At 44.6% G+C, this 24633-nt stretch overlaps 1 protein-coding gene across 2 annotated transcripts; it reads right to left on the reverse strand.

The window, feature by feature from the left end:
• Positions 1-7301: 7301 nt before the first annotated feature.
• Positions 7302-23291, reverse strand: LOC308186576 (ubiquitin carboxyl-terminal hydrolase 42-like). 2 transcript variants are annotated; one of them, XM_080608703.1, is made up of 11 exons: positions 20635-21145; positions 19917-20154; positions 19011-19211; positions 17815-17925; positions 17552-17654; positions 17321-17388; positions 17094-17164; positions 16477-16559; positions 15133-15244; positions 14673-14813; positions 7302-14334 (listed from the first exon to the last, which is right to left on the reverse strand). In XM_080608703.1, exons 1-11 carry the CDS (start codon positions 20638-20640, stop codon positions 14254-14256), a joined length of 1215 nt encoding a protein of 404 aa, XP_080464829.1. In that variant the 5' UTR covers positions 20641-21145; the 3' UTR covers positions 7302-14253. The 2 variants fall into 2 exon arrangements, 1 of the variants encoding a protein (XP_080464829.1); XR_013944116.1 differs by lacking the exons at positions 7302-14334; positions 14673-14813 and having other exon boundaries at positions 15208-15244; positions 16720-17654; positions 21006-23291.
• Between the last annotated feature and the right edge of the window lie 1342 nt (positions 23292-24633).

Here is a 24633-nt window from a genome sequence, read left to right on the forward strand (position 1 = left end):
GCTTTGCTTTGCTCTGCTCTGCTCTTCCGGGCACACTTTTGGTTTTCCTTCTCTACTTTCCTCTGCTGTTCCTGCCCCTGCTGTGCTTTGCCTCAGATTGCTTTGCTTTGCTTTGTTTGCTTTGTCTTTCCTGGCAATGCTTTGCTTTTCCTCGTGCTACTTCACTTTGCTTTGCTTTGCTTTGTCTTGCTCTGCTTTGCCTCCACTGGCCATGTTTTCTTTTGTTTTTCAGGCCACGCTTTCCTTTGTTTTGCTTTGCTTTGTATTCCTGCCACGGCTTTGTTTTACCTTCTCTGCTCTGCTTTGCTTTTCCTACCCCTGCTGTGCTTTGCCTTGCCTCAAACTGCTTTCTTTACTTTGCTCTACGTTTCCTGGCACTGCTGAGACTTTCCTTGTACCAGTTTGCACTGCTTTGCTTTGCCTTGCTCTGCGTTGCCTTTCCGGGCCATGCTTTTTCAGGCCACGCTTTCCTTTGTTTTGCTTCGCTTTGTATTCCTGCCACGGCTTTGCTTTACCTTCTCTGCTCTGCTTTGCTTTTCCTACGCCTGCTGTGCTTTGCCTTGCCTCCTCTAACTGCTTTCTTTCTTTTGCTCTACATTTCCTGGTACTGCTTTGCTTTTCCTTGTGCTACTTTCCTTTGCTTTGCTCTGCCTTGCACTGCTTTGCCTTTCCTGGACACGCTTTACTTTGCTTTTCCTGGCCCTGCTTTGCTTGGTCTTTTTTTTGCTTCGTATTCTTGGCACCTCTTGGTTTTACCTTCTCTGCTCTGCTTTGCTTTTCCTGCCCCTGCTGTGCTTTGCCTTGCCTCAAACTGCTTTCTTTACTTTGCTCTACGTTTCCTGGCACTGCTGGGACTTTCCTTGTACGAGTTTGCACTGCTTTGCTTTGCCTTGCTCTGCTTTGCCTCCACTGGCCATGTTTTCTTTTGCTTTTTCAGGCCATGCTTTCCTTTGTCTTGCTTCGCTTCGCTTTGTATTCCTGGCACCTCTAGGCTTTACTTTCTCTGCTCTGCTTTGCCTTGCCTCCAACTGCTTTCGTTACTTTGCTCTACCTTTCCTGGCCCTGCTGGGACTTTCCTTGTACGAGTTTGCACTGCTTTGCTTTGCCTTGCTCTGCTTTGCCTTTCCTGGCCGTGCTTTTTCCGGCCACGCTTTCCTTTGTTTTGCTTTGCTTTTTATTCCAGGCACCTCTTGGTTTTACTTTCTCTGCTCTGCTCTGTTTTTCCTACCTCTGCTGTGCTTTGCTTTGCCTCCTCAAACTGCTTTCTTTCTTTTGCTCTACATTTCCTGGCCCTGCTTTGCTTTTCCTTGTGCTACTTTCCTTTGCTTTGCTCTGCCTTGCACCGCTTTGCCTTTCCTGGACACGCTTTTCTTTGCTTTTCCTGGCCCTGCTTTGCTTGGTCTTTTTTTTTGCGTTTTTTTGTTTTGTTTGTTTGTTTGTTTGTTTGTTTTATTTTAATATAGATACATTTTCATTGCATTGCTTTGTTTTATTTTTGGACCTTTTTGCTTTGGTCTTCCTGGCCGCGCTTTGCTTTTCCTGGCCATGCTTTTTCAGGCCATGCTTTCCTTTGTCTTGCTTCGCTTCGCTTTGTATTCCTGGCACCTCTTGGTTCTACTTTCTCTGCTCTGCTTTGCCTCGCCTCAAACTGCTTTCGTTACTTTGCTCTACGTTTCCTGGCCCTGCTGGGACTTTCCTTGTACGAGTTTGCACTGCTTTGCTTTGCCTTGCTCTGCTTTGCCTTTCCTGGCCATGCTTTTTCAGGCCATGCTTTCCTTTGTTTTCCTTTGCTTCGTATTCCTGCCACGGCTTTGCTTTACCTTCTCTGCTCTGCTTTGCTTTTCCTACCCCTGCTGTGCTTTGTCTCACCTCAAACTGCTTTCTTTACTTTGCTCTACGTTTCCTGGCCCTGCTGGGACTTTCCTTGTACGAGTTTGCACTGCTTCGCTTTGCCTTGCTCTGCGTTGCCTTTCCGGGCCATGCTTTTTCAGGCCATGCTTTCCTTTGTTTTGCTTTGCTTTCTATTCCTGGCACTGCTTTGCTTTTCCTTCTCTACGTTGCTTTCTTTTCCTACCCCTGCTGTGCTTTGCCTTGCCTCCTCAAACTGCTTTCTTTCTTTTGCTCTACATTTCCTGGCACTGCTTTGCTTTTCCTTGTGCTACTTTCCTTTGCTTTGCTCTGCCTTGCACTGCTTTGCCTTTCCTGGACACGCTTTACTTTGCTTTTCCTGGCCCTGCTTTGCTTGTTGGTTTTTTTTGCATTTTATTTTATTTTATTTTTTTTACTTTAGATACATATTCATTGCATTGCTTTGTTTTATTTTTGGACCTTTTGGCTTTGGTTTTCCTCGCCGCGCTTTGCTTTTCCTGGCCATGCTTTTTCAGGCCACGCTTTCCTTTGTTTTCCTTTGCTTCGTATACTTGCCACGGCTTTGCTTTACCTTCTCTGCTCTGCTTTGCTTTTCCTACCCCTGCTGTGCTTTGTCTTGCCTCCTCAAACTGCTTTCTTTACTTTGCTCTATGTTTCCTGGCACTGCTGGGACTTTCCTTGTACAAGTTTGCACTGCTTCGCTTTGCCTTGCTCTGCGTTGCCTTTCCTGGCCATGCTTTTTCAGGCCACGCTTTCCTTTGTCTTGCTTCGCTTTGTATTCCTGGCACCTCTTGGTTTTACTTTCTCTGCTCTGCTTGTCCTACCCCTGCTCTGCTTTGCCTTGCCTCAAACTGCTTTCGTTACTTTGCTCTACGTTTCCTGGCACTGCTGGGACTTTCCTTGTACAAGTTTGCACTGCTTTGCTTTGCCTTGCACTTCTTTGCCTCCACTGGCCATGTTTTCTTTTGCTTTTTCAGGCCACGCTTTCCTTTGTCTTGCTTCGCTTTGTTTTCCTGCCACAGCTTTGCTTTACCTTCTCTGCTCTGCTTTGCTTTTCCTACTCCTGCTGTGCTTTGCCTCGCCTCAAACTGCTTTCTTTACTCTGCTCTACGTTTCCTGGCACTGCTGGGACTTTCCTTGTACCAGTTTGCACTGCTTTGCTTTGCCTTGCTCTGCTTTCCTCTTCGTTTCTCTGCTCTCCTGTGCTGCGCTAGGCTTCCTTTGCAGACTGTCCCGACGATTTTGCCGATGAGGCTATCGGTATATTTCGGAACGCATAAACCCTCAGACACACAGCTGGGCCTCCCCGCAGCCCGGACACTGTCCCCTCGCAACTCGAGGGTGGGGGCAGCAGGCCCGGCCACCCGACATGGTCAGTTCTGTGGCCCCAGCCGTGTGGCCTGCCGCTAGGCGGGCCCCACTGCTATTTGTCTGGGGACGGCGTTGGGTGAGGTTTTCAACGACGGTAAGTAACTACATGATTCCCACAACTACATTGGATGGAAGCCAACAATAAATAAATAAATAAATAAATAAATAAAGATAAAACCAGGTAAAGCAAGACATGGTTCTTGCCCGCTGTCACGGCGGACTATGAGGTGTCAGGGAGGCCGGGGAGCGGGCGAGCAGGGTACAGCCACCGTCCGAGTCTGGCCGCCAGCTCTACCCAGCATGAGGGCCTTGCGGTCTTTGCCCCGCAGACACTGGGAACCGGCAGGAGGGCTGGCCGCCAGCTCCTTACATTTGCTTCGCTTCTCTTTGTTTTTCCTTGCTCTGCTTTGCTTTGCTCTGCTCTGCTCTTCCGGGCACACTTTTGGTTTTCCTTCTCTACTTTCCTCTGCTGTTCCTGCCCCTGCTGTGCTTTGCCTCAGATTGCTTTGCTTTGCTTTGTTTGCTTTGTCTTTCCTGGCAATGCTTTGCTTTTCCTCGTGCTACTTCGCTTTGCTTTGCTTTGCTTTGCCTTGCTCTGCTTTGCCTCCACTGGCCATGTTTTCTTTTGCTTTTTCAGGCCATGCTTTCCTTTGTTTTGCTTTGCTTTGTATTCCTGCCACGGCTTTGCTTTACCTTCTCTGCTCTGCTTTGCTTTTCCTACCCCTGCTGTGCTTTGCCTTGCCTCAAACTGCTTTCGTTACTTTGCTCTACGTTTCCTGGCACTGCTGGGACTTTCCTTGTTCGAGTTTGCACTGCTTTGCTTTGCCTTGCTCTGCGTAGCCTTTCCTGGCCATGCTTTTTTCAGGCCATGCTTTCCTTTGTTTTCCTTTGCTTCGTATTCTTGGCACCTCTTGGTTTTACCTTCTCTGCTCTGCTTTGCTTTTCCTACCCCTGCTGTGCTTTGCCTTGCCTCAAACTGCTTTCTTTACTTTGCTCTACGTTTCCTGGCACTGCTGGGACTTTCCTTGTACGAGTTTGCACTGCTTTGCTTTGCCTTGCTCTGCTTTGCCTCCACTGGCCATGTTTTCTTTTGCTTTTTCAGGCCACGCTTTCCTTTGTCTTGCTTCGCTTCGCTTTGTATTCCTGGCACCTCTAGGTTTTACTTTCTCTGCTCTGCTTTGCCTTGCCTCCAACTGCTTTCGTTACTTTGCTCTACCTTTCCTGGCCCTGCTGGGACTTTCCTTGTACGAGTTTGCACTGCTTTGCTTTGCCTTGCTCTGCTTTGCCTTTCCTGGCCGTGCTTTTTCCGGCCACGCTTTCCTTTGTTTTGCTTTGCTTTTTATTCCAGGCACCTCTTGGTTTTACTTTCTCTGCTCTGCTCTGTTTTTCCTACCCCTGCTGTGCTTTGCTTTGCCTCCTCAAACTGCTTTCTTTCTTTTGCTCTACATTTCCTGGCCCTGCTTTGCTTTTCCTTGTGCTACTTTCCTTTGCTTTGCTCTGCCTTGCACCGCTTTGCCTTTCCTGGACACGCTTTTCTTTGCTTTTCCTGGCCCTGCTTTGCTTGGTCTTTTTTTTTGCGTTTTTTTGTTTTGTTTGTTTGTTTGTTTGTTTGTTTTATTTTAATATAGATACATTTTCATTGCATTGCTTTGTTTTATTTTTGGACCTTTTTGCTTTGGTCTTCCTGGCCGCGCTTTGCTTTTCCTGGCCATGCTTTTTCAGGCCATGCTTTCCTTTGTCTTGCTTCGCTTCGCTTTGTATTCCTGGCACCTCTTGGTTCTACTTTCTCTGCTCTGCTTTGCCTCGCCTCAAACTGCTTTCGTTACTTTGCTCTACGTTTCCTGGCCCTGCTGGGACTTTCCTTGTACGAGTTTGCACTGCTTTGCTTTGCCTTGCTCTGCTTTGCCTTTCCTGGCCATGCTTTTTCAGGCCATGCTTTCCTTTGTTTTCCTTTGCTTCGTATTCCTGCCACGGCTTTGCTTTACCTTCTCTGCTCTGCTTTGCTTTTCCTACCCCTGCTGTGCTTTGTCTCACCTCAAACTGCTTTCTTTACTTTGCTCTACGTTTCCTGGCCCTGCTGGGACTTTCCTTGTACGAGTTTGCACTGCTTCGCTTTGCCTTGCTCTGCGTTGCCTTTCCGGGCCATGCTTTTTCAGGCCATGCTTTCCTTTGTTTTGCTTTGCTTTCTATTCCTGGCACTGCTTTGCTTTTCCTTCTCTACGTTGCTTTCTTTTCCTACCCCTGCTGTGCTTTGCCTTGCCTCCTCAAACTGCTTTCTTTCTTTTGCTCTACATTTCCTGGCACTGCTTTGCTTTTCCTTGTGCTACTTTCCTTTGCTTTGCTCTGCCTTGCACTGCTTTGCCTTTCCTGGACACGCTTTACTTTGCTTTTCCTGGCCCTGCTTTGCTTGTTGGTTTTTTTTGCCTTTTATTTTATTTTATTTTTTTTACTTTAGATACATATTCATTGCATTGCTTTGTTTTATTTTTGGACCTTTTGGCTTTGGTTTTCCTCGCCGCGCTTTGCTTTTCCTGGCCATGCTTTTTCAGGCCACGCTTTCCTTTGTTTTCCTTTGCTTCGTATACTTGCCACGGCTTTGCTTTACCTTCTCTGCTCTGCTTTGCTTTTCCTACCCCTGCTGTGCTTTGTCTTGCCTCCTCAAACTGCTTTCTTTACTTTGCTCTATGTTTCCTGGCACTGCTGGGACTTTCCTTGTACAAGTTTGCACTGCTTCGCTTTGCCTTGCTCTGCGTTGCCTTTCCTGGCCATGCTTTTTCAGGCCACGCTTTCCTTTGTCTTGCTTCGCTTTGTATTCCTGGCACCTCTTGGTTTTACTTTCTCTGCTCTGCTTGTCCTACCCCTGCTCTGCTTTGCCTTGCCTCAAACTGCTTTCGTTACTTTGCTCTACGTTTCCTGGCCCTGCTGGGACTTTCCTTGTACAAGTTTGCACTGCTTTGCTTTGCCTTGCACTGCTTTGCCTCCACTGGCCATGTTTTCTTTTGCTTTTTCAGGCCACGCTTTCCTTTGTCTTGCTTCGCTTTGTTTTCCTGCCACAGCTTTGCTTTACCTTCTCTGCTCTGCTTTGCTTTTCCTACTCCTGCTGTGCTTTGCCTCGCCTCAAACTGCTTTCTTTACTCTGCTCTACGTTTCCTGGCACTGCTGGGACTTTCCTTGTACCAGTTTGCACTGCTTTGCTTTGCCTTGCTCTGCTTTCCTCTTCATTTCTCTGCTCTCCTGTGCTGCGCTAGGCTTCCTTTGCAGACTGTCCCGACGATTTTGCCGATGAGGCTATCGGTATATTTCGGAACGCATAAACCCTCAGACACACAGCTGGGCCTCCCCGCAGCCCGGACACTGTCCCCTCGCAACTCGAGGGTGGGGGCAGCAGGCCTGGCCACCCGACATTATCAGTTCTGTGGCCCCAGCCGTGTGGCCTGCCGCTAGGCGGTCCCCACAGTTACCCTTCCGGGGACGCTTTTGGGTGAGGTTTTCAACGACGATAAGTACAGTGGAAGAAAGGCAGCAATAAATCAATCAATCAATCAATAAATAAGTAAATGTAAACCCAGGTAAAGCAAGACATGGTTCTTGCCCACTGCCACGGCGGACTATGAGGTGTCAAGGAGGCCGGGGAGCGGGCGAGCAGGGTATAGCCACCGTCCGAGTCTGGCCGCCAGCTCTACCCGGCATGAGGGCCTTGCGGTCTTTGCCCCGCAGACACTGGGAACCGGCAAGAGGGCTGGCCGCCAGCTCCTTACATTTGCTTCGCTTCTCTTTGTTTTTCCTTGCTCTGCTTTGCTTTGCTCTGCTCTGCTCTTCCGGGCACACTTTTGGTTTTCCTTCTCTGCTTTCCTCTGCTGTTCCTGCCCCTGCTTTGCTTTGCTTTGCCTCAGATTGCTTTGCTTTGCTTTGTTTGCTTTGTCTTTCCTGGCAATGCTTTGCTTTTCCTCGTGCTACTTTGCTTTGCTTTGCTTTGCCTTGCTCTGCTTTGCCTCCACTGGCCATGTTTTCTTTTGCTTTTTCAGGCCACACTTTCTTTTGTCATGCTTTGCTTCGCTTCCTATTCCTGGCACCTCTTGGTTTTACTGTCTCTGCTCTGCTTTGCCTTGCCTCAAACTGCTTTCTTTACTTTGCTATACGTTTCCTGGCACTGCTGGGACTTTCCTTGTACAAGTTTACACTGCTTCGCTTTGCACTGCTTCGCTTTGCCTTGCTCTGCGTTGCCTTTCCTGACCATGCTTTTTCAGGCCGTGCTTTCCTTTGGTTTGCTTTGCTTTGTATTCCTGCCATGGCTTTGCTTTACTTTCTCTGCTCTGCTTTTCTTTGCTCTGCCTTGCACTGCTTTGCCTTTCCTGGACATGCTTTACTTTGCTTTTCCTGGCCCTGCTTTCCTTGGGTTTTTTTGTCCTTTTTTTTTTTTTTTTTTATAGGTACATATTCATTGCATTGCTTTGTTTTATTTTTGGACCTTTTTTGCTTTGCTTTTCTGTCCGCGCTTTGCTTTTTGAATATCCCACGCAGGTGACTGGGTGCTCTGGGGAGATCTTTGGCTGCCTCAGCAAATTGCTTGTGCAGCACGGGGAGGTGCTTTTGCGTACCAAGGATGTGATGGGTGTACCAGAGTGATGCTTGGGGATCCTGGGTATCTACCTCTCCTACCCCAGGGACAAGTTAGGGTACTCCACAGAGGTCTCTGCATGCTTCACAGAGGTGCTTTTTGAACGACCGAGATGCTGAAAGAACTTGCTTGGGAGCTCTGGACGGATGTCAAAGTACCTTGGGATGTGCTTGGGTTCCCTGGGGAGATGTTTCAATAATGCTGCAGTGGGGTGCCTGAGTGCTGTGGGGAGATGCGTGGGTTCTCCAGGAAGATGCTTGCGTTCTCGGGGGGTTATGCTTGTGTGCCTCAGGGAAATAGCCGTGTTCCTGGGGAAATGCTTTGCTGCTGCTGGGGAATCGTAGAATCATAGAATAGCCCGAGTTGGAAGGGACCCATAAGGATGATCAAGTCCAACCCCTGGCACCGCACAGGTCTACCCAAAATGCTTGGGTCCTTAAAAGGGTCATGTTTGGATGCCCTACAATGATGCTTGGGTGCTCCAGAGAGATGCCTGGCTGAGCCCGGCAGAACCTTGTGAGCTCAGGGTGATGTTGGGATCTCCTGGAAGGTGCTGGAATGCTCTTGGATGATGCCTCACAGGTAGAATGTAGTGCTTAGGTGTCCTGGGGAGATGCTTGTCTACTCCAACACAAGGCTTGTGTGCCCTGGGGAAAATCTCGGTGATTTCAAGAGGTGCTTATGTTCCTTGGCGAGAGGCTTGGGTGTCGTGGAGAGTGCTCCAGGAAGATGCTTGTATTCCCAAGGGAGACTGGTTCTTTCCCTAGGGAGGTTCATGTCTTCTCTAGGGAGGTGCCTGAATGCTCCTTGGACATGCTCGTGTACTCTGGGGAGCTGCTTGGGTACTCCTAGTACAATATGGTTGGGTGCTCTGGGGAGATGCTTGGGTGCTCCCAAGATGGGGAATGGTCTGGGGAATGTTTGGCTGCACCTTAGAGCACAAAAATCTATCCCCTAATCACACAAAGCTCTGCCCCAGGCACCCAAGCATCTCCCTGCAGCACAGAAGCACCTCCCTGCAATACCCAAGCACCTCATTGCACCTCACACAGGAACCTTCCCACCACAGTCCTACATCTGACTGGAGAACCCAAGCATCTCCCCAGGGCACCAAAACACCACCTGGGGCACACAAACATCCCACTGGACATGGGAAGCACCTCCCTTGGCACCCAAGAGCTTCTGAGGGCTGCACAAGTACCTACCAGGGTCATTCAAGTATGTCCCCGTGCTCATGCACGCACCCCCCCAGGGGACACAGATACCAAAGAGCAGGAACTAAGCATCTCCCCACAGCACTCCAGCATCTCCCTGGAGCCAAGCATCACACAAAAAGCACCCAACCATCTCCCTGGAGCACCCAAAATCCTCCCTGGAGAAACACAGCTTTACCCTGGATCAAACTAGCCTCTCCCTTGGGCACACAACCACATCTCCTAGGGTACACAAGCATCCCCAAATAGCACTCAAGCATTTCTCTGGAGCCACCAAGAAACAGCCAGGATCACCAATCCATCTTCCTGAGACATCCAAAAAAATCTCTGCATCACCCAGCTGTCTTCTTGGAGAAACCAAGCATCTCCCTGCACACCCAGGGAGTATCTGGACACAGCAGCTAAGAAGCCTGGGGAGCACCCAGATTCTTCTTGCCATAGCCAAGAACTTCCATCAAGCAAGAAAGCAGCTCCTGAGTCCCGCGGGCACCTTCTCAGGCACCCAGGCATCATCTCTGCACTGGGATGAGCACACAAGCATCTCCTCCCCACATTGGTTCCTGGACCATTCAGGCTCGCACTGCACTTCAGCCCCTGCTCCATCGCGCACTCACCTCCCTGTCCTGCCCTGCTCTGCCCTCTGCTGCCTGCTGCCAGGGGCTTCCATCCCGACTGGGGCCTGCCTGCAACCAGGGGCCTTTTATCCTGACTGGGCTGCCATGTCACGGCCCCACTGTGACGCCTGGATGACACAGCCACCGCTGCCCATTGTGACACCTGGGTGACACAGCCACCGCTGCCCTCCTGCCTACTGGGACACCACTCAGTATCTATTTCCTCGGACTCACAGGTTTGTCAGTGACAGTTAAATTTAAGATAATTTATCAGATTCACCCCCAGAAAAAAAATATTTCTGGCAACTTCCGTAAACCTCAACAAGATAACAAATGCCAAATCATTCTTGAAGTTTTAGTCTGAAGTGTTGGTGTTTATATTTCTTTGTGTTTTTCTTGTCAGTGTTTAGCATGCTTTTCCTTTCTTGTTCAAGTTTGAAGTTACACACATATGCTTTCCTCTTTCTCTAGCTTGGAAAGTTCTCTTCTAAAAAGATCTTCTATTTCTAGCTGCTTTCTCTACTCTTCTGTTAAGAATCCTCATGGTTCATGTCTTGTCCTTGTCTCTATGTTTGCTTGGTCAGCTCTGTGTCTCAGCACTTGTGCTTATTACCATAGAATTGTCAAATCCTTTAGGCTGGAAAAGAGCTCTGAGGTCATCAAGTCCAAGCGCTAACCCAGCCCTGCCAAGTCTACCACTAAACCACGTCCCCAAGCACCACATCTACACGTCTTTTGCAGAGCTGCAGGGACGGTGATTCAACTCCTTCCCTGGGCAGCCTCTTCCAAGGACTCACAATCCTTTCAGGGAAGAATTTTTTCCTCATATCCACCCCATGCCTTCCTGGGTGAAACTTGAGGCCAATTCCTCTTCTCCTGTTGCTTGCTGCTTGGGAGAAAGACCAACCCCCACGCTGCTACAACCTCTAAGAGGGAGTTGTGGAGAACAATAAGGTCTTGTGGAGTAATTGCTTAAAGTGACTAGGAAAATTAAACTAACATTCACATTTTAAAGAAACTGTAGAGCATTGAGGAGGCTTTCAGGGTATGCTATAGCAGCATTACCTGAGTGTTCCCTAGGCTTCCACCCTTACATGTTACCGCACTGGGGGAACCTGGTGTGCTGACTGTAAGGAACAGCACGGAGCATGGATTAGCATGGATTATAACCGCTCTTGCAAGTGACCTTCTTTTAAGCACAACAGTTTAAATGATCAGGTTACAGAGAAAACCCTTTCACTGAAAAATAGATTCAATAAGGACTTGTGGCTTACCAGTTTCGTTTCAAAACCCAAGTTGTTGGGTTTGATGGAAAAATGGTTGGTTTGGATGGTAAAAAGGTCGTCCGTTTTGATGGTAGGTTTAGTCTGAGTATTGAAGGCTTCCATCAGTAAGCTCTGCATCTGAAAGACAAAGGGAAGAAATGTCATTCCCTGTTGTGATACTCAACATGGAACTGTCTGGCTCAGTGGTTTTCTTTCTAAAGAGAGAAGTCACAACCCTGCACATGGCTTGATCTGCTCTCTGACTACAGGGCTGAACTGACTGTTGAAGGCAGCTTCCAAAGCCCTCCCATTAAACTGACTGCATTTCAGTTCCGTGCTAAAATTGGTCAACTGTACAGAATATTAGGACAAAGCTACCTGCTTTGATAGCAAATGGTAGACCTTAGGTAAGTTACATTCATTTGAAGGTTTGACTGGACGGCATCCTTGTTTTACTAGTGATCTTGTGGTCAAGCTGACCAAATCCTAGCCACAGAACAGAAGCGTTCAGAAACTGGCTAGAGAGAGCACTTATTAGAGAGAGCAGGAATTTAACTGCTTTAACGCTGCTCTTTCTCTCACGTATCTGGAATTTCCTTAAATCACAAATTATCACTAGCTATCCTTGTTAATTTATTCAAAGTAACATGAGTCCAGGTGAAAAGGCACACTCTAACAAGTGCTCAGTTGTTCCTAGTCTGCTCCTAGCTTACTTGAGAGGTTCAATACAGTTAAAAATAAATAAATAAATAAATAACCTGCTGAAGTAGCCTTTTTTCAGATTAGATTCCACCATTCAGAAAATCCTGCTTAAGAGACGTTTTTTCTTTTCTTTGAAAGACTGACCTTCCCCCACATGAAACTAATTAGTATCTTCAGGCTTGATGAAATACATGAATTTCTCAATTTACCAAAATTGCTTTGCACAGCCCTCCTATCCTGCTTATGTTTCAAGCAGCGTATCTAAGTGGGGTACTGTTGGGGTGCATCTCTTTCACTCATGTAGCCCAGTGATCCCAATGCCCTGGACTTGTGTAATGTGTGCAAGACATTTACTTTCTCCCTATACTTTTGACTGGTTTAGAAAAAGCGAGTTCGCCATCTGCTGGCCAGAGAATTCACCGAAGCCCAAAGAGCATTAGAGCAGACGCATTTTCTTCTGTGCTGTTCCTGATTTATCAGCTAGAAGAGACACTTACAGTTTAGTACAATCAGGATTCTTTTGACATTAGTAGCATAAAAAGTCTATTTTTGCAACACTGGTATTTGAAAGACCTCCGTTCAGTCCCTAATTTTGTTCTTGATAATGGGACAGATTGTATTAATGTTTGCAAGAATGTGTGAACAACCAGCCTCCCCTCCATGTCGTATTTTAAGATTAAAACTTGTGGTCGTCCCTGTCTCAAAATACAGACATGCTTTGCAACAATCGCACTCCCTCTTTAGCTTGAAGGAACTTGTCAGTGCCAGAATCTACTGACTATGGCAATTTACTTCATCATCCAAACCGGGCAGAATTTTTGAAAACCTCTTGCAAGATTTCACTTCTCCAAACATTATGTAGAAGACATTCAGCTGTAAAGCAAGAAGATGAAGTCCTTTGTTTCCTATGCCAGAATGACATTTTCAACACTGAACAGGATTGTCACCAACTGTTAACTGGTTGTTAAGTTGTGGCTAGGTATAAAATGTAGAAAATGTTTAAAAATAAAACTTGCCTATGGATAGTGAACTGTCTTCTTTGGGGATTACTTCAATTACCTGTAAGAGGAAAACAGATGATTTGGGGGGGTTGTTTGTTTTTAAGAACGGGTGCAGTCTTGCCAGTAATTTAGCTGGTATTTTTCAAAGTGACCACAAGTGAACAACAAGTAGAACAATTGCAGGGCTCCTCAGTTTACAGCATGAGGTCGCTTTTTCCAGGTGAAAAGCGGAGCCATAAGTGGCAGTACACTAAAGCCCTGGCACGTTGAGATCCAAGAGGAGAGCTGTTTGGCCCTCCTTTTCACTCCTGGGAACCACATACCTCAAAACCCACAGACTATGGGATATATCTCAGAGAAATCTTGGGAAAGGAGAGCATGAAGAGCATGTTTGTAAATTTATTTCTCCCTGGGCTTCTTCTGCTTCTCCAAGAAATACTTGTTTGAATATAACTTTGGCAGCAGTACTTATGCTGTTTTGCACCCACCACATTTAAAACTCCTACAAAAAACTGAAAAGTTAGACTGAAAAGCATCTCTTTCCGTTCTACTTTGTAAAGCTGCATGTTTTCCTCATGCAAAACAACAGGGGAATGGAAGCTAGAAAAGGAAATGCTGAATGTAAAACAAAACAGACCAAACCTCAGCCCTCCAGGACAAAAGCCGATAACTAAGTCCTTTCTAACATGCTGATTAGGTTTCAAGAGGATACCGCTTTAAATAAGCGTAATTGTGTGTCCATAGGCAGAAGCTGAATAATGACAGGATGAATATCTATACTTAATTTTTTGTTACTGTCTTCCTGTAGCACACAGGGACTTGTTACGTTTAGGGAAAATGCTAACCTAATGGAGGGTTTAAACCATAAGCTAGTTTGTTATACCAAAATGACTGAGAGAACAAAGCATAAAGTGTTTTCAGATTTCTAGTACACCTTGATTGCTATCCATTAAACTTAAGACAGGTTAAACAAAGCACAGGAAATAGGAGAACTCCTAGTCCCACAACTGGCAAATTGTGCGCACACTTTCCGTTCCTGAGAAAATAATACACAAACCTGAAAAATGCATTTAACTGAGAAATGAAGACATCCCCGTCCTATTGGAAGACTAAGGTGACAGCTCTTGGGCTCAGTGATTTTCGGATAAGCTCCAGTCTTCAACTTGCAGACACCAGTGACAGCTCCTTTTTTCGGATTGAAAGGGAAAATGTTTCAACAACACATTGAAAACATACTTAAGGGACAAGAAACAAAATCAAGACTGCAGTGAGAAGGAAAACAGAAAAACAATACTGGGGAAAAAAAAAAAAAGAGAAAAGAGAAAAGACCTTGGTCTTTGTATCGACCAACGAGATAAGCCTTACACATTTTTAAGTTTATTTTTGACGATTGATTGATGCGTTACCAGATATTAAGTACTATTCAAGAGCAAATATTAACACTAGTAAGAATAAATCCGATCCACCAGCCCTTATTCAAAATACATCAATTTCTAATTTGGAGATAACGTCTCTCTGACAAGGAAGTAGAAAAGCTGTAAATACCGATATAGTTTCCTCTCCCGATGTTCCATATACATACCGACGCTGTTCCTACACCTACACTCTGAGCATAAATTTATGTTGACATGAGTATCGGGTGTTATTTCTGTTTGCCTTGAGAGACTCTCCTCCTGTCCACTGAAAAGTAAACTCAAGATTCCAGATCAGTTAAAACAGTTGCTAGCCCCCCATTCAGAGTTCTGCAGCAGCAGTGTTCAGATTTTTCAGCAGTCTCTTTACAAAATGACCACTTATAAGTGTACAAAAACACTTATCACCTAGCTTCTCAGTAGGTACACGTTTGGCCTCTCTTAAGCAGAGAGTCAATCACAGCTTAAGATTTTATACAAGATCCCATTTTCAAGTTTGGGATTATTTCAGAAAATCTTTTTGCCTAGAAACAGTACTACTAGTAACACTTGAACTGGTTTGCCAGCACAACCTTTTACCGTGTTAGAAATGATGTTGACTTCTACCTTCATGTAGCATACATAGTGTCCTGTGCGACAGTTGATTCCATGATGCACCAGCACCGCATATAAGGCATAGAGGAGTGGTTCTCCACTTGATTGAGACATGTAGGCTCGGAGGTCCAAATATTCAGGATATTTTACCTCCTAAAGAGAGACCAAGAAGATAGAAAAATTATATCAGAGTACTTCGCAGACTAGCCAGAGAAAAACACTTCCAAAAAACAGAGACTGGAATTATATGAATATATCTCTTGATTCACTAAAAATAAGTCTTCCCATAAGCAACGTTTAATACTAGAAGTTGCAGACAACTGTTTCCTGATGAATTAGCCTTCTCAGAGGAAAGTTTATGCTTCTTGTCAAGCAGGAACTTTACTGATATTAAGAGAAAAGTGAAAAAAAGAGAAAATGAAAATAAAAGCAGACCATTTCTCTATATTCTTAAGGTATATTCTTAATATACCTTGTTGATCTTTCCACCTGTGAAATCTGCAAATCTTTTCAGTGATATTGTGAGAACGTTGGAAGAACGGTGTACGGTAAATCTCTTGGATGCAGGAACCATCTTTTTACACCTTAAAAACAAGCAGAGACAAGTGTTTGAAAGCATCTTCTTTTTCGCCCCCAAAACAAACTCCTTTTAATGTCTCACGCATGCTTATGCTATTTGAATGATATTTACTTGCATCATATGTTTGGTTTTTTCTTTTCATAAACCCATGCACTGCATGTCACGTTTGTTAATACAGAGAAGAAGGTAAGTTTTACCAACAACTCAGAGCACAGCGGGAACAGGAATCTCTCATGAAAGCGTATTACCAGGGAGTTATAAAATATAAACAAAAAATATTAAAAATGAGTTATATATAAGACTAATAACAGTTATCAGCAATGGAAAAAGTACTGTACATGTGCAAGGCCTTTCCTTTTAAGCTCACAAAAAGACAGAAAATTCTGGCTTTAAGTGTGACTGAACCGATCACACCTCAAAGAGCACATTAAGGAAAGACCATGCAATTCAGATGTGAGGTGCTATTACAGTTCTTTCTCTTCCTCAGACATCAGTTATGAGAATCCTGAATACGCTGCATGTTGCTTTCTAGGATCCGCAGGCCAAGACGAACCTGGGATTAAATTGCTTTAATAACCTATTGGACGCTCTTGATTCGACACCCTAATTTCCTTAGTATCCGACAACAAGAAGTGGATACTGCATTTTTCATTTAGAGGGGTCAGGCATGAATCCTACAGAACTGAGCCGGGCACTCTGTGCTTTTCTGAGGGGATGTTTGACTAACAGCTTGTTTTGCCAAACCATCTTATGCAAATGTTCAATTGTTTCTCACATACGTAGAAACATCTTACATATTGATCAGCACAGAGAGCGCCTGAACTCAATAGGCTTTCCCTGTGCACAGGTTAGGCTTAAGGGAGCTCATTTCAGGCATTAGTCCACATCGACAGGTTTCACAGTTCAAGAGCTGTGCAAGACGCTGTTTAGTGAGCCAGCACAGGCTGCTAACATTCATTACCACGGAGCCAGCTCACATTCCCTGACACTCAATCTAACTTTGTTTCACAGTGAACGCTGGGACCTGCAGGAACCTGCTGCTGCCTTCCACTCCAAATCATTCTCCATAGCTCCTTGCTTCAGCTCACCACTACTACGAAATGAAGCAACAACAACAACAACAACAAAGCTGCGTCTCCTTATTTCTAAATGAAGTTAAAGGATAACTTACGCTCTAAGTCATGTAATATATAAAACTAATATCTAGTATTAAGACATAATTAGTAATGATCTTACTCGCTACATTTATAGCAATTCTCTCCATCCAGCTCTTCAGGTTTCACAAATAGTTCTAGAGCTCTGGTAACAGATGAAACCGCCTAGAGGAGCGAGAAAGAAGAGCGTAAAGTCACTGTAAATTCAAAATTCCAGAGACGCACTAGGAGTTTATAAGAGAACCTGACTAATACATACTTAAGCGATCTACTATGAGCACTGTCAAGAAGGAGGCAGAAAGAGCATGCTCAGCGTTTACCTCACCTGGAAGTCATTCTACTTTGAAACAAATCATTTTCCAGTAACGCAGACAGCATCTATAGTGTGCTTTGTCATCAATACTGGCAACAAATCCAGCAGTCTAACAATTAGATGTATATTGAGGTAGAACAACAAAGAAGTGTGACAGTATTATACTTTGTGCAGCAATAAAATTCTTTCCCCTTAAACCCAATGCAGACGTGGAGACTATTTACAGGGGTTCCACAGAAGGACAAAGTCCAATCCACTTTCTAACCACCACCAAGCTCTTATATTTTAACATTGTACGTGGTTTGGTTTTTTAAGTTAAACAAGTTTAATTTAGAAAGTTATACATGTACTTAAACATCATGAATTATATTTACAAAACCTCCTACCTTTACATCCAAAGTGATATCAAGAAATGCCTCATACGTATCCGAAACTGCTTTGCAATTCAAGCACTTCACTGGAAGCAAAATATAAATGCTTAACAACACGTGAAGGAGACTAACTGTCCACATTCAAGTTGTCGATAGATACTACTTCAGACAAACTACAGACTGCTTTACTACCGACAAAAGACACAGATCAGTTCTAAGGACAGGAATATTTTTAAAAGTACCTCTTGATCTTAGAAATCCTCCAAATATTTGATGAATGGTGGTGGTAGCTTGAGAAGATCTGTCCAATCTGGAAATAAATTATAATCAGACCTCAGAAGATTTAAGGCACACAGTTAACTCTTCAAAGAGTTTTATGAAAACCAAGGATGACCTAGACTTTCAGTTTTGATAGTAAATAAAGGCCTAAAAGGTGCTAGAGAACGTATAAAAGTGAATTTGTTTATGCTTACTTGGTGCTTCCATTCAAGCACACTTCCTGCATAGCATCAACAGTATAGCGCAAGAACTCGTGTGCGTCTTCTTGACTGCCAAAACGGAAATGTTGTCCTATTCCTAAATAAGAAGATGATAGTATTTACCTCATTTAAAAATGAAGTAATTCTCCTGTTTCTAAAATCTCTCTTCTTTATAGTGTTAAAACCATTTATACACATCAAATAATTATTTGAAGATTACAAGATGCTGAAAAAGAAACACATCTGAAGCCACTTACGACTGAGATTATTGATAACACGCGTAGGCTCGATGGCATCAACAGTGCAACGCAGGGCCTGGTTAATGTGAGTCTCCATCGTGCACATCATGCAAAAATCTTGTTCACGACCTGAAGAGTGAAAGAAGAAAGCATCCCAGTCTAGCGAAACAGACATAACTACAAACAAACATATAAGTAACATTTAAACTATAGATACAATATCCACTCTCCTTGTCCCAACAGCCTCCTAACATTTCATTTCACACAACTTTATAGAATAAAAATATCCATTAAGCCTGTATTCAAGTGCATTTTGTGATGAGAAATCTAAAAGACTACTGCAAAGTCACGTTTGTAAAGGCTGACAGGAATGTGAACTCCACAGGTTGCAAAATGTATGAGGAAAGAATATTTGACGTTGATGATACAGCATTAAGAGAACGTGGGTTATTTTCAGCACAGTGCTGTCGGGTGAGCTTCATGATACAGAGCTACGAGTCCTTTGGGAGAAAGGAAAAATTACAGTAATGTATGTAATAGTACTTCTGCCCTCCTTTTTTCAACAGGATTCTTAACTGAAACGATTTCTATATACAGGAAGAAAACAGTTAAATTTCTAGGTATCGATACAAAGATACCAGCCTAAAAAGCATACAGGTTTAGTACAACATTTACTTTATAGTACAACATTTTATTTATGACAAAATCAGTCTAGATTTTAATTCAGTCCCACAAAAAAATCTAGTCGTGTTCATAACAGCTCATATTGCTTTCTAGGTTTTTTTTTTTTTTTTTTTTTTTAATTGGTTCAACAACAAACAGACCCTTTATTGTAGTGCATTATGGAACCTCGGCTGTGCAGACTAAAGACCTATGATGCCAACATCCTAAATTTTATTGCCTTTCTAGCAGCAGGAAGCCCAAATAGCCCAAATGCCAAATGTTCATTAAATGCATTACTGTCCAATGCACTTCATTATTCCCATGAAGCAAGAAAAGATCCTTTTAAAAAAACAAACAAACAAACAAACAAAAAAAACACATGGTGCATTAAACGCACTCCATATGCTATTCCGAGCCCGCTGCTAATACAATGCTCAAAGCCAGCTTCTACAGGTAAAATCAGGCAAGTAAGTTTGTCTCACAGAATCACTGCTGTTCTTTCACCTTCACAGCTATCCAACAGATTTAAAATACTGTTAGAAAGTACTCACATGACTGGCTGTGCTCAAGAGAAAGCATGTAATTGGCAAGTGGGGGGGTGTAGGTCAAACACTGTAGAGTAGCATTAAGAAAACACGTGTTGCCAAGATTGTACAGGCCAACTCCAACACTTTGTGTTTCTTGCCAATCCATACGTATCTTCTCAGGTGGAAAAAGAATCCTTTGTGGCGGAGCAATTCCATCATTAACAACTGCAAGAAAGTTATATTTAAAAAGAGATTTTGTTTGTTTGTTTCTAAGAAAGGTATTAAGTATATATAGGTATAGTAAATATATAAAGTATATATAGGCATAGTAAAAATACTATTCTGCGGGAGCACCTAGAGGAACTAGCTACAATCCAAAACAGAAAAACTTATTGCAGACACCTTTAATACCGCCATCTTCAAATTGGCTGGTCAACACAACGTTTTGGGAAAAAAAGTTTAGTCAACCATTTTAATTTTTTCCTTATTATATGCTTTTTTCCTTATTATAACTTCAACCACAAACTTAGACTTGAAATTATATGGTAATAAATGCAAGGACAATGTAAAAACAAATAACTAGGAATGACGGTACCCCTACAAATATCAGATCTTTTCCTGAGCAATCTTAGCATTCAAAAACCTGTGAATAATGGAACCTGTGAATAGCAACAATCAAACACTTTTCTTTGCAAAACAGAAAAGATATGGATGAATCTGTGCATTACAAAATGCTCCCCATATTTCTCTGTCGACTGTAAATATATCAAAATTAATTTCTGTAACGTCAGTCACTTCAGTTGCCTTAGGAGAATCGCTTTGGAAGTCTTTATTCACAGTAGTCCCGTTCTCTATCAGTGCAACAAGTAAGAACTGCACTTTCTACTTTTGTTTTGAAGAAAACAGAGGCAGGATAAAGCGCACACTTACTTAGATCTCTTTGGGCAAAAGGCTTAGATTTTTCAGAGGATCTACAATAAATAGCACCTCCACATCCTTGGGCCACAGAGACTTGGCTTGAATCTTCTGCAGGTGGTATCCGGCCCCAGTTTGCGGTGCGTGACATCGGTTTTTTAGTACTCGGTTTCTTGGATTTGCCAGACCGCCTTGAAGATGGCTTTTTAGACTTTGAAGATTTGGGCTTGTTAACTATGGTCATTGTTCTCATCTGCGACAGAGACAAATGTTCTGGCTGACGTAAGAATACCAAGAAGCATTCCAAGAAGAAAAGAGTAGTAGAAGTCCTGTCACTTAATCTCAAAGAAACGGCCTTGAAGAACTAACTTGCTGGTATGAATGATTTAAAAGGAATCCCCAAACTAAACACACAAAGGAAAAATTTCCATCAAAACTCTATCAGTATTACTTTTAGCTTCTGCAGAACTAGTGGCTGATGCCATTTCTTTCACTTTCGTAGGATTTTAATCCATTACAACTCTGGAGTCTTTTTAATATAAAAATGCAAATGACATTCTCTAAGGGGAATCAGTTATTTATTGCATTTTTGGAGCTTTGCAATTATCTATTAATTATTACCTATTATCTAATAGATAATGGTTGCGATTTATATATAATTGTTGCTCACGCTAGTAATGGAGCACTATTACTTTACTGCCTGCGCTTTTCTGCTTCGTGTGCACAAAGGTACCTGCATTTCGCTGCTACTTTACTTCTGTCTTTCCAGGGCTCACCCTCTACCTCACTGTCTACTGCACCAGTCATGATGGCTTGGTTGTGATTCTATAATGAGCCTAGCTTTTGAATACACTTTTTCTGGGCGTCACTTTGTGATAGCAAGTTAATTTGTGAGGGCTTATCACCTATGACCTGCTTCTCAGTAGGTACACGTTTGGCCTCTGTTAAGCAGAGAGTCAATCACAGCTTAAGATTTTGTCCAAGATGCCATTCACGAAACTGAGTTTAACCTTGACAGAACTGAGTTTAACCTTTAAACCTGAAGCTCCGTTAAAGAATAAAGCAGCACCCAAGCCAGGAAATAGAAGTTAATCGTCACTTTACCCTGAAACGCACGTAAAGCCAGTGAGCTATTCTGTGCTGGCAGGATTGCTGCCGGGATGGCCGACGAGGCGGCGGGCACAGGGGGCCACAGGTCCTGCTCCCCGGGGCCACAGGTCCTGTCACAGGGGGCTGCCGGGGGTCTCCAGGCGCCGGGAACAGCGGCAACAGCGGGGACAGAGGGGACAGCAGCGACAGCAGCCGCCACCTCAGCCGAGGCCGTCTCCACAACTGCCACAACGGCCTCGGAACGCCGCCCAACTCGGAGCTCCAGCGTGACGCCTTTTCAACCTGGCCGCGGTGCTCACGGCTAAAAGCAGAGCGTTTCCTCCGGCGTGTCTTTACTGTCGGTGCCGGACCGGCCCTCACCCCGAGCTCTCCCTGCTGGGAGGGCTTTGCGGTTGGGGTTTCCCTCCCGCCGCCGCCGCGGGCAGGCCCCGCGCGCAAGCTGTCCGCGCTGGGGAGCGGCATGTCGCCCGCGGCGAGAGCCAGAGGGCGCGACACGAAAAAGCCCCGACACGAAAAAGCCCCGACGTGCGGGCGAGGCGGCGGGGAGACAGCTCTGAGGGAGCGGCCGCTTCGCCCCGCCGTCCTCCTCCCCTCCCGGGCCGCCCCGCCGAGACCCGTGCGCCTCAGGTGCTGCCCTGAGAGGGTGCTCAGGCACTGGGACAGCTGCCCAGGGCAATGGTCATGGCACCGAGCCTGACGGGGGTCCAGAAGTGTTTGAACAATGCTCTCAGACATAGGCTCTGCTTTTGGGGTGGTCCTGTGTGGAGCCAGGAGTTGGACTCGCTCATTATTGTGAGCCCTTTCCACCTTGGGATGTTCTCTGATTCTAGGTCAGCAATCCATTATCTGATGAGAGGTGTGGAGTCATTCGAAGGGAAGAGAGACCAAAACACTTCTGGTTTCCAGAAGCGGGTATTTGGTAACCAAACCGATGATTCCTTTTCTTCTAGAGCAAGTAGCAGCAGGGATCCGCTTTACAATATGCTGGCAACAAGGAAACAAAGAATTGCAAACAAGACGTAGGACTTGAGCAGCAGCTTGTATACATGCATCAACTTATAAATGAGCACACAGCTGAGCGATAATGCAAAAATTGGACAAACTAAGTGAAGACGTTAACTGTAAATTTTATAGGTACACACTTTACTATGACGTAAGAACTGGGCAAGACCTTTCAGGGAAAAGAGTTGTTGGCATGTAATTTGAAGTAAGCTTCAAATCCCAGAGGATGATTTTGTTGGAACTTTATTCAGCTGAAAACGTGGAAGCCTTGTTTCTGCTTGTGTTAGTTACAGCTCCAGTTTACTTTGGTTGGGAGGGAAGGCATTCCAGGCTAACGTGCTGTACCTGTTCCTTCAGCTCATTGTCCATAAACGGAGGAGCAAATGAAATTCTTTGAATCTCCATTAAACGCAGCACTACAAAGTGGAGTAGAGGGCGATCTAGCACTTAATTTTTCTGTAAGCAGAAAACCCAACAGAATCTCCACAACAGTTTTCAAATCTTGTCCTGCAGTAAATGACCAGCTGAGTGAAGCTTGCATTTAGAGTATGTGCTCCTACATTAGATGGAAATAGCTTTTCCTCTTCAGAAGTGCAACTGAGTGGTGAACTGGCAGCTACGTAGGGAACTAGTTGTGCCAAAGGGTTTGTGTTGAACGCACAGAAAAATATGCAGGTCCCAACAGTAAAGGATTGTCTGTAGGCATCACACTGAGTACAGATGTTATCCGCAGGTTCGTGCCCAGTGCACCGCGCCAATTATTCACCCAGAGTTGGAATGCACACCAAGGTCTTTTAATTACATAATTAATTACAGAACTCTGCAGAGTCAGGTACTTGGCTATCTTTCGCGAAGCAAGCACACCTCTGACTCGAATCACTGTCATTCATACACAGGAAATTTGTGAAAACTCTCTCTTTGGCTCCTTTTGATTGGTTATTACAGCTCACCTAACTTATCTCTACTGAGCTTGCGCATTACAGAGGAACACCGGGGGGGAGGGGGTACAGGAGGAGGGGGACACACACCGAATCCCACATTAGCAAGGATTAGCATTTTGACAGGTGTGATTTCTAATGTGTTAACCCTTAATGACCCTTAATGAGCAAAAGGTTACTATAGGTCAGTCTGGAGCTGGTTTTCTCCTTCTTGTTTTTTCCCTTTTATCCCTTCTCTTCCTTGCTTCTCCTTGTGGAGTAATTGCCTTAAATGACTAGGCATTATAAGCACCCCTCCATCCCAAAAGCTACCCGCCTCCAAGGTGCAACCACCCCTCACTGAGCACATCCTCTGAATTTCTCGGAGCCTGTACCTTTAAACGCAAGCGAGGTAATTTCTACCAATCACAACCAAGATACGCATGACTGGAGTCACTCAAGCTCCACCTAAAAGATAGAAAATAATATCAATTGGCTTAAGAGAAAGGGAATGTTGGGGGAGATACTGTCACGAAGGATACCTTCTGACATCAGTCGACAGGCTGAGCCTCTCATCCCCCCCCCCCCCCCCCCCGCCCACTGGGATGCTGCGAGGTAAGATCTGAACGCTTGGTTATACCAGGCGTCTCCACGGAAACTTAGAAATCTCTAGCGTCTTTATGCTTTTTAACGTCTTAATACCTAGGCCGTGTACCTGTGCATTTCATGCATGCTAGCTTGCTTTTGCAGACAGTGAATTTATCACTGGCAATCCAAAGGACCTGTGTATCTGTTGCCGTAATAAACTGCACTTAATTGCATTGTTCCTGGCCGTGACAGTTCTCCTTGAACGCGACTAGAGCGAGGGCGTGCTGCGTTGGTGGTGGATCCGTGGCCGTGATAGTTCAGTACCCTGAAGCCGACCGCACCCGTAACGGTCAATCGGCTACACCCCTTAATGCGACACTACTAAAGGAAGAAGATGACAGGGCTTGCACGCATCGCATTAGGCTTTGCATGTGAAAACACCCCCAAATAATTTCACATGCATTTAACGTTTTTAAAGGGAAAAAACCAGGAAGGTGTAGTCCTTCTGTAAGCTACAGCTCTTGATAGTTAAGGCATCAGCATTCATTCCTTTGCTTGACAACAAACTATGAACATACAGAAGAGTTAAATATTTTCATTGCATTCTTAAAGGCGATTTTTCAGACTTGTGCTTCAGTTGTTGGAGTTGAAGAAATCGGTAGACGCCCTTACTTTTACGTTAAGACCAAAATCTTTATCTAAGATTGTGTTATCTAACACAACTATACTCCCACCCCCACATGCTTTTTGGAACTTCTGAAAGATCTTTCTGCAGTCCCACTCTGATGGTCTTTCAGTAACATACAAACTGCCGTGGCAGATTCTGTTACGGTGCTTTTCTATTGACAGTGTGCATAACACTCAAGGTAAAGCCCCTCATTTTGCAGTGGGGACATAAAGTGTTTCTTTGGACGCTGCTGCTTCTGTTAGTACTCATTTTTTCAGAAACTTGTTGAACCTGAGCTGTGCCTACCGCACCAACGAATGCTTTCATGACACAGTATTTTGTCAAAGCAGTTTTGCTTCTTGGAGCTACAGAAGCAGCTCTGGCTACATGATAGGGAACTGTGCTGCACTGGCAAAAACAGACTTACTTACAGACTTAACACCACTTG

Source organism: Anser brachyrhynchus (genome assembly GCF_964034855.1).
Source record: "Anser brachyrhynchus genome assembly, contig: SCAFFOLD_334, whole genome shotgun sequence".
Taxonomy (NCBI): Eukaryota; Metazoa; Chordata; class Aves; order Anseriformes; family Anatidae; genus Anser; species Anser brachyrhynchus.

Coding starts and splice junctions, on each gene's coding strand:
- LOC308186576 (XM_080608703.1), bottom strand. Junction 17,389..17,551: donor TGCTTGAATGGAAGCACCAA/GTAAGCATAAAC, acceptor ATTTATTTCCAG/ATTGGACAGATCTTCTCAAG. Junction 14,335..14,672: donor ACTATGTATGCTACATGAAG/GTAGAAGTCAAC, acceptor TTTACTTTTCAG/TGGACAGGAGGAGAGTCTCT.